General features: G+C 36.2%; 1 protein-coding gene across 1 annotated transcript; it reads left to right on the forward strand.

The window, feature by feature from the left end:
* Nucleotides 1-5223: 5223 nt before the first annotated feature.
* LOC120074281 (pentatricopeptide repeat-containing protein At4g35130, chloroplastic-like) lies at nucleotides 5224-9238 on the forward strand. The gene is made up of 2 exons (XM_039027358.1): nucleotides 5224-7909; nucleotides 8531-9238. Exon 1 carries the CDS (start codon nucleotides 5784-5786, stop codon nucleotides 7632-7634), a length of 1851 nt encoding a protein of 616 aa, XP_038883286.1. The 5' UTR covers nucleotides 5224-5783; the 3' UTR covers nucleotides 7635-7909; nucleotides 8531-9238.
* Nucleotides 9239-10540: the final 1302 nt, after the last annotated feature.

The raw sequence follows: 10540 nt of genomic DNA on the forward strand, positions 1-10540 counted from the left end.
TTTTTCGTTTTTTAAAATCAAAATTTTATTTTTAGATAAAATTAGAAAAGTAAAAACCAAAAACACACAAAATGGAAAAAAAAGATTTTTCCATTATCCATCACCAAGTAGCTTACTCAAATGACATTATCTTTGCCTTGTCTTCTCCAAGCATGAGCTGCAACTCATGCAACTCTTCTCTTTGATATGCAATATAATGAAGAGATTGGAGTGAAAATCGAGCATGCAACCTATAGAAATTTTGAGAGAAAAATTGGTTTGAAGAAAGAGTTCTTCAGCTGATTTTTCGCAGTGAACATTTCTCTTTCTACCATTGATTTAAGCTTGTTTTGAGTCCCAAAACTCAATCTAGAGCACCAAGAGAATAGTGGGGAAGATCTTGAGGTGGTCTACAACAAGATTTGAAGAAGATAGCAGCTTGTGAAGAAGCTTTGAAGAAGTTCTACAAGAGGTATGTCTTGAAACTCATTTTTTCTGCAAAAGTATGCTTTATATTTTGCCAAAATTAGTGAATTTGAGTGCTTAGATGATTTTTGTGCTTCCGCTGCTGTTGATACATTCTTACATGATGGCTAATTTCATATAACCTAAGTCTAAGTGGTCTATTCAAGTATAACTCTTATAATTGGATTTAACCTATAATGTCTAGGTGATAAACCATTTTATTACCTCACTTCACTCACGCAAGCTCATAAAATCAGTTAACAACTCTCAATCGTTCGGTCATAATCCCTAGGTAGGAGGTGTTCCGTAAACCGTCAACTTAAGTACCCCCAGCCTTAGACAGGTTTATGAACCGATATGAGTTTGTAACCGAATTTTATAAGGTAACAATCTATTTTAACATTTAAAACTAGTTGTTAACCTAAGTGAGCATGCAACTGTTCTTTGTTATGAATTTTAAATGTCTAACCAATTTTATAACAACTTACAAAATTTATACATGCTTCATCCACAACATTCAACAAAGGTATCTAATATAACCATTATATTAAACATAACCCTAACATGCATACTATATATTATAACTGTTATAACATACTTTCAATGCATGTAACATGCTTCCTACGGTGGGGTTTTAAATCTACATGGCAATGCATATACATGAATTATTTAATTATTACATACATCTCATGCATAAACAATTAAATACTAACTGATATGGTTTTTGTTTTGGCATAAACAAGCAAACAGATGCCTAACTATTACAAACAGCTTTAAAACCATCTTTGAACTGCTCGAATCGCTCCAAACCGAACCCAAGCAACTTGAACTGAACTGGATGAGTCTGAACCAGACCAACAAAGTCTGAATCAAACCAATCAAAAGCCCTTTGAGGCTGAATCAGATTGGACCTTGAGAAAATCGATCGAACCGGCTGCTCTCGGTCCAACCTCAAAGTCTTGCTAAGGCCGATCATGTAGCGCTGAAGGCAATTGTCTAGTGTCATCGCCTTATGTTGAGAATAGGTACAAGATCGCTTAGTGTTTGCTGAAGCTAAACGATTTTTTAGCTCTATCGTATAGAACTACACGATCGCTTAGTTCCATCGCCTTGCTATCGCTTAGCTCTATCGCATAGAACTACACGATCGCTTAACACGATCGCCCAACACTTTCATGTCATCGCTTAGTATCCGCTGCAGCTAAACGATCGCTTAGCTCCATCGTATAGAACATCATCGTGTCGCTTAGCAATTCATCTACACGATCGCTTAGCTCCGCATCTAAAAATCGCTCAGCGGTATCGTGTAGCATTTCATCGCATTGCTTAGCACGCGTCGTAGCTAAACGATCGTGTAGTGCCATCGTTTAGCAAATCGAATGTATCATTTAGTTCCCACGCCAAAGCTAAACAATCGCGTAGTGCTATCATATAGCATTTAAACACATCGCTTAGCTCCCGCAGGTACACGATCGTTTTAACGCCAAAATCACACGACAACGCCACATTGCTATACGATTGTACTTTTCTTCACATCGTGTAACATCTGGAACTAAACGATCGCTTAACAACTAAACCTAAACAACGAATTTGAGCAGAAGTTGAAAAACAGGAACAGCAACTCGGCCTCTTTCACTTGTTTCTGCAATTACATCTTAATTTCAACTCTAATGTCTCCAAATAAATTACAGACTCTTGCTAACACATAAAAGCTCATCAAACAAGAGCCAATTATAAATTTAATTAAGAAATTAAAGAGAATTAAAATGGCAAAACTCAAAAAACCATATTAGTGTATCAGTTTCATATATCTCATGAAAAACATGTACCACACCAAAATTAAATCGAATTGAATGCTTAAAAGATGCTCTAATACCAATTATAAGAGTCAAATAACATGTAGTGGAAGTATCAAGGATCCATAAGCATTCATATTCACTAATTTTGGCAGAAAATAAAGCATGCTTTTCTATTAGACCATTTAGGCTATATACTGTCAACTTGATCCTGTTTATGTCACTACATAAAGTTACAACATTTAGACTATAGCCAAGGATATGTTTATTAGATTTTCATAATAAGATGCAAAATCAACAAGTCATTATTATTGATAAATAGAATGTTTAACACAAACTACGAGTTCTAGGACATTCCCAACAATTTTCAACTTCAGCCTTATACTCTTTAAACTTTTCAAAAGCTTCAGACTTATGTTCCATTAGGTATAAGTAACCATACCTTGAATAATCATTTATAAAAGAGATGAAGTATTCATACCCTCCTCTAGCTTTTACATTTATCGGACCACAAAGATCCGAACGTATAAGCATTACGGGCTCTTTGGCTCTATAACCTTTTCCACTAAAAGGTCTTTTAGTCATTTTTTCTTCGAAACAGGATTCATATGGAGGTAATGAATCATCTTCTAACTTGCTTAGAAGTCCATTCTTTACCAATCTTTCCATCCCATCAAGATTTATGTGACCTAATCTCAATGCCAAAGGTACATATCACTGTTACTTGGAGAAAATCTTCGCATTTTAGTTTGAGTATTAGAAGTTTTAAACATCTCAAGATTTAAAACTACTTTTGATTTAGTTGGTCTTAACACATATAAGTTGTCTTCTAGTTTAGCTGAACAAATAGCCACACCATTTTTCGTAATGAACACTTCATTTGAATTAAAAGAAACAAAGTATGATTGTTCAATCAAACAGAAAATAGAAATAAGGTTCCTCCTCATCTTGGGAACAATGTATAAGTTTTCTAAAAACAAAAATCTATTTCCAAAAGATAACTTAGCAGCTCCTATTGCACGATCTGAAATGGCATCTCCAGTTCCTACCTTGAGCGTCATTTCACCCTCTTCTAGCTACTAGAAGGACCTAATTCCCTATAAAGAAGAACAAATGTGATTAGTAGCTCCTGAATCAAGTATCTAGGCATCATGGTCATTTTCCACTAAACAAGTTTTTAGGACTAGTAAATCATATTTATCTTCCTTCTCTTTCTTCTTCTCAGCAAGGTACTTTTGGCAATTGTGTTTCCAGTGACCATCTATATTACAGTAGAAGCATTTGCCCTTGTCAGCCTCAGCTTTTCCTTTGCCTTTTCCAGTAGCGAGAGCCTTCTCTTTCTCTTTTTTTTTTTTTTTTTGGATTCTTTTAGTACCAGAAGTTGAAAGAACAAACTTAGTTCTAAAGGATTAGCCCTTATGGAACTTTTTGGAATGGGCAACATTTGGCCTCTCCTTCTTCTGGTCCCTTACCTTTCATGAGGAATTGAAAAGTCTGTAACTCGTTCAGAAGGGTAGTCAGATTGTACTGTATTTTGTTCATTACCGCATTTCTGTGGAATTGAAGAAAACTCTTTGAAAAAGATTCCTAAATAAAGGACACTTGACACTGCTTGTCTATGACCGCACCGTTCATTTCAACGACATATTGAAATGGACCATCGGGTCGAGAACATGTTCTCTCACTGATTAGCTCTCTTTCATGCGCACATTGTAAACGTATTTGAGGGCGTCGTGTTGGACTTGAGTGGACGCTTGTCCAAACATCTCTTAGAAGAACTCCATGATCTGACGTGCAGTCATCATGACCTCATGCTTCTTGGTAAGAACGTCAGATAGACTTGCCAAGATGTAGACTCGGGCCTTGTCATTGGCCTTCATCCAACAGTCATAGCATCCTTAAACACTTTAGATGCATTTCGAGCGAAGATTGGAGGACATTCCTCCGTCAAGAAAAACCGCAGATCATCAACAACCAGAATCGTATTCAGGTTAGATTTCTACGTTACATAGTTTTTACCGAATTTCTCATTTTTAAGCAAAGATGATTGTGGAAGACATGCTGAAATATATAACAAATAATTGACCTTATTATTTATCTTTGTCATATCCCGTTACTTAATTATCCAATCAATTTAGCAAAAACACATATAATCATAGAATCCTAATTAAATTATTGATTTAAGTTTTTCCAATGATACTTCAGAGATTTAGAGCAACAACTACCGAAGGGTGATTAGTTACGCCTCCCCTGAATTGAGACAATCTCAATTAATCACTAACACCAAAATAACTCATATTCCTATAGTTTTTAGCTACTGTTGTTTCGGTCAAGGATTCATTAACTAACTTAATTTATCTTGTAAGTGTGACCCTTCCATTTTCGGATCCTAGAGGTATGCTTCAACAGGCTACCGAAGGGAAAGACAACTGTTGAAGATTAACCTAAGAAACTCTATCCATTGCTAGAGTTTGCATTGTTTCAATCCCTATGATGAGGCTCTCCGAAGGGATGGTCACTCTAGAACGACACACAGACAGATCATAGGAATCTCAAGGTGTAATCTAATGGAGGAGACCATGGGATACGTTGACACCCGTCCCTCTTACTTACTATGAATACTTTCCCCATTCACCTTGTTATTGACCTATGCAAATACTTTTTGAAGAAGGTCGCGTCTAGGACGACACGAAGTCGAACATGAATCTCACGGTATTAACTAAGGATGTGAGAGCTGGAATTTTGATATATCGTATATACTAATTTCCTCCCATTAGAGTATTCTAATATTTTATTAGAATTTTATTATATTTAATTAAAACTTGACTAACGAATTTATGTAAATTCTTTAAATTTGCTCAATATAATATTTATATTGAATAATTTAACCAACTTGATTTTATTTATTGAAATCTTTCAATAAAATCAATAATTTATTTCATGTTAAAAAATATTTGCTCCATTTGATTCCGAGGTGGAAGTGTTCAGTTAAATTAAACATCTTCCTTGGATAATAGGGAGAGGGATCTTGTTGCGAATATTCAACGGGATCCCTCGCCGGTAGAGGATCGTTCTCGGTTGGCTGTATCTTTCTCTGGTATCGTCGCATGGCGGTCTGACACACTCACCAAACAATTTTCTTCTTCATTTCTAACGTTTTTTATTCAAGAAAATCAAAGCTAAGCATCTCTGTATTCTGCCTTTGCTCTGTTCTCGTCATTTTCATCACACACCATTCCCTTCCATTCCCATGTCTTCCCACGTTTTCTCTTCTCCTCCAGCCCTCTTAAACTCCCTTCTTTACTCTCCCCCCATTACCTGAGAACCATTCACTTCTCACAGCCCTTTCTTATACAAAACCCTTCTCTTCTTTTACAATCATGCCAAGACCTTTCTCTTCTGAAGAAAATCCATGCCCATCTCATTCTCTCATCTGGGTTCGACACCGTCTCCATTGCCTCCAAGCTCATTCGCCTTTACGCCAACTTCAATGACTTTCCCAGTGCCGTCTCTGTTCTCAACGCTTTCCCAGACCCGGAACCCATGCTTTGGAACTCCATCATCAAGTCCCACTTCGACTCGGGTTTGTTCCTTTCTGCCCTTTTGTTGTATAAAAACATGAGGGAGGTGGGAGTTGAGCATGATGGTTTCACGTTTCCGATTCTTAATCATGTTATTATGTCGATTTGGGTTGATGTACTCTATGCGGAAATGGTCCATTGTGTTGGAATTCGAATGGGGTTTATTGCTGATTTGTATTTCTGTAATACCATGATGGAGGTTTATGGGAAATGTGGGTGTTTGGTTTATGCTCGTCATATGTTTGATGAAATGCCTAACAGAGACTTGGTTTCTTGGACCTCGATGATTTCGGCGTATGTTAATGGTGGTGATGTTGTTTGTGCTTTGGATCTTTTTGAGGCAATGAGGAGGGAGTTGGAGCCAAACTCGGTGACAGCAATGGTGATGCTGCAAGCTTGTTGTGCGACTCAAAATTTTGTTCTGGGAAGGCAGCTTCAATGTCATGTGGTTAAGAATGGTTTATTGCTTGATATAGGTCTGCGGAACTCGTTTTTGCGAATGTATAGTCGACTGGGTGGGGAGGATGAAGTTGGAGTTTTTTTCTCTGAAATTGATTGCAAGAATGTTGTTTCGTGGAATATTTTGATGTCATTTTATTCCTCCGTGGGGAATATTTTGAAAGTTGTGGATATCTTCAATAAAATCATGGGTGAAGTTACACTCAGCATTGAGACATTAACCATACTTATATCAGCAACTGCGACATCTGATTCCGGGTGTCTGATACTAGGTGAAAATCTACATTCCTTGGCAATTAAAAGTGGCCTTTATGATAGTATTCTGCAGACTTCGTTGTTGGATATGTATGCCAAGTTTGGGGAGTTGGAAAATTCAGCTAAGTTGTTTAAGGAAATCCCTAATAGGAGCATCATTACTTGGGGGGCCATGATGTCTAGTTTTATTCAGAATGGACACTTCGATGAGGCAGTTGAGATCTTCAAGCAAATGCAAGCTGCTGGCTTGAAACCCAGTGTTGGAGTTTTGAAACACTTAATTGATGCTTACGCCTATTTGGGAGCTCTGCAGTTGGGTAAAGCAATACATTGTTACCTTATCCGAATCTATGGATTGGAGATATGTAATACACACTTAGAAACATCTCTCCTGAACATGTATGGAAGATGTGGAAGCATTGCTTCTGCTAGAAAATGTTTTGACCTGATCTTAACTAAAGATGTTGTGGTGTGGACTTCCATGATTGACGTATATGGTGCTCATGGACTAGGTATTGATGCCCTCAATCTGTTCCATCAGATGATGAGTGAAGAAGTGGCCCCAAATAGTGTCACGTTCTTAAGTCTGTTATCTGCTTGTAGCCACTCTGGCCTTGTAAGCGAGGGCTGTGAAATCTTTTATTCAATGAGATCAAGCTTCGATATTAAGCCTGATTTAGAGCACTACACTTGTTTTGTTGATCTTTTGAGTAGATCAACAAGAGTAAGAGAGGCCTTTGCAATTATATTGAGAATGACAAATCTCCGTGATGGCAGGATTTGGGGTGCTCTTATGGGAGCCTGCCGGGTGTATGGAGACAATAAAATCGCGAACTATGCTGCACACAGGCTTCTTGAATTAGAACCCGACAATGTAGGCTATTATACTTTGTTGAGCAATGCACAGGCTAGTGTTGGGCAGTGGCATGAAGTCGAAAAGTTACGTAGTGTTGTGTATGAGAAAGATCTTGTCAAGAAACCAGGTTGGAGCTTCATCGAGTTAAATGGAACAATTCATGGCTTTGTTTCAGGAGATAGATCACACAACAAGACCAATGAAATTTATGATTTATTGGTATATATTAATAGGATAAAATAGGGCAGGGGTTCTGTTCGTCTAAGCTACAATAAGGGTGTCTAATTAAACCTGGAATTCTTTTTGCCTTTTGGCATCTTCACTATGCCATATGAAAGAAGGGAATATTGGTTAACCTCCGACATAACTATATAGCATTCCATGAGATCACGAGTGATTAAAGGACTAGTTGGGAGTGAACATTTGGACGTCTGAAAGTAATCAGAATAATAAATATTGTTTGAAGTTTGAAGCATGAACATATTAAAGGGAGAAGTCTAGTTAGTCATCATTGTAAGGTAAAATGCTTTTCATCCTCTAAATTTAAGCTTACGTGCATTGCTCTTTCACTATTCTCTAGTAAGGTGAATCGTTTAGACTTACAAATGATATATCAGTTTTCATACAAAAAATCATGAATCTCATGAATGCCCCTTTCCCCCCAGACTAATCTTTCAAGGTTCATGTTTCTGGTAGTATCTACGCTATGCAAATGTTTAGAGAAATTTGTTAAATTGTAGAAGTGAAAAGAAAACCATGTTCAGTAGATACGAGGATCCCTCACAAATTATAAAACATATTTATCTAGAGAACGGCCTGCCGCATAATGGTGTCATTTCTCTGCTTGGCAGTTAAACATTCCACTTTAAATAAACTACCATGGATTGACCTGATAATCATCACAACAAGTGAAAAAAAGTATAAGCGACTTTGGGAGAGTGAGTTCAAATTTCATTGTACCTACCTACCTAGGGTACTAATAGTCAAATACCTTGCAAGTTTCTAAGCAGCTAAATGTTTTATGGTCGAATGGTTAACCTGTAAGATTGGTCAAGTACTTTTGAGCTTACCCAAATGCTGACAAATGTACGAGTATATTACTGTTGATCTGTTACTGATTGTTTATTTTGTTTCTTCAGGTGATGGTGCTGTATCTAGCACAACTCTGAAGTTTGGTTTTGGGCACAGGCAAATAGTATGAGGTTCTTGGCCTGAGGCATAGCTTAGGAAGAAACTGGGTCAGGCAGAGCTGAGGTATCCCTACATTTACTTTTCTTGGGGGAGGGGGTAAGTTTGACTGAATTGTCCATTTCACATTGGTTGGGGATCTTGATCTGTTAGTAGAACATGTGGGCAGTACATATTTCAAATCTAACCTGTTCAGCCAAGCATATCAAATCCTCCTAGATTATCTTGTTCAACTTTGTAGCTCATCTATCTTCCTCAAAACATCTCCATCGTCCTCAAACACCTCAGCGAACATCAGTAGTCCAAGTATTAGAGTTCAGAAGTTGTGTAGAATCTATAAAATTCTGCAGAAATTATCATCTTCAAAAGCTGCTCTCGATGTCATTCATATGGTAGGCGTGTCTTGAAAAGGTCTCATCCATGACATTTCTATTTATTCAATATCTAGGCATCGGTAGTAATCCCATGCTTTTATTTTTTGCCATGTATTCACTTTGTCTTCTCGGTAGAGAGAAGAAGGAAGAAGGAAAGCGATTTCCCAGATTCATTTTATCTTTAGATTAAAAAAAAGTTATGAGGGTTTTCCCTCTAATTTATCCCCAAGTTTGTTAGAATGTAAAAATATCCACCTCCATCAGAGTTTCTAACTTGGCTTCTAATACTTGTGTTGGTGTAAAATCTCAATTTACAAGAAAAGAAATGTTACATAAACTTAACATACAACATAGAAGATCCAAAACATAGGCTTTAGTGAAATCATCCTCCAACCTGAAAAGTGAAAACTTCCTGTTCATTCTTTTAATCTTCTCTTTCAGTTCATTCTTCAATCCCTGTCACATTTTCTTTGCCCCTTTATCTCTATCAAGGGTAGGAATGAACTGAAAGTATATAAAGGGGCTTTTAAAGTTTCCACTTTTTGTCTTATGTTGACATCTTTCTAGCTCTATACCATAATTTTATGTTTACTAATAGATCATTGTTTATTATTATTAGGAACTTTAGAGATATAGATAATTAGGTTGAGAAGGGTAATACTTGCATGATTACATATCAAGAACAATAGCAATTTTACTCCCTGATCTCTTTCATATGAGAGAGTTCTCATTCTATCTCATGTGATATTTCTGGTCAGAAAATAAGGATGGTGACCTCATTTGCTATCTTTATGGACTGTGTTGTATATTAGTTCATATTCACATTTGATAAAGGGATTTGAACTTTTTGGTTTAATCTATTTTAGTTTTTGAACTGTTTTAGTTCTTGTCACCTAGCTCCACCAATACTCGCCTCAACCTGATTAATAGATCATTCAACTTTCACTTTCGTATGTATTTAGTAAGTTCTTGACATGCCTAAAAGTTTTAAAAATTATTTAATCGAATGATATAAAATTGAATTCTATGTCTAATCAGACTTTCAATTTTTAATTTTGTGTTTAGTATATTTGAGATTTCAAAAAAAATTATAATGATCGCAACACAAAATTGTAAGCATCTACAGAAGAATATAAGGTATAAAAAAAAAAAAAAAAAAAAAAAAATTGAATAGGCTAGGACTTATTAAACACAAAATTATTGGATACAAGATTTTAAGTTTAAGGTTCCATTAGATATTTTTAAAAACTCAAGAATCTAATGGACACAAAATTTGAAATTTATCTGTGAGACCCTTTTAAAGTTGACAAAACATTGAAAGTTCAGGGATGTAGTTGTAATTTGAACATTAGAAAGTTTAAAGCGTATATTACATGTGTAAGTTGTATTTGGCAAGTGCAAAATATTTCCACACATTTTTTTTCTCCTTTTCTTATTTATGATTAACCTTAACTTGAAAAATAAAATTGTTTGTAGAAAGTGTGGCTGCGGAATTCATGTATTCTATTACATTGAGCCATTGTTATTTCCTTGGTTTAATTCTTGTACTTGGTCTGTAAACTTTTATATTTTTTTTGTTTTAGTTGC

The sequence above is a fragment of the Benincasa hispida genome, chromosome 3, assembly GCF_009727055.1.
Source record: "Benincasa hispida cultivar B227 chromosome 3, ASM972705v1, whole genome shotgun sequence".
Taxonomy (NCBI): Eukaryota; Viridiplantae; Streptophyta; class Magnoliopsida; order Cucurbitales; family Cucurbitaceae; genus Benincasa; species Benincasa hispida.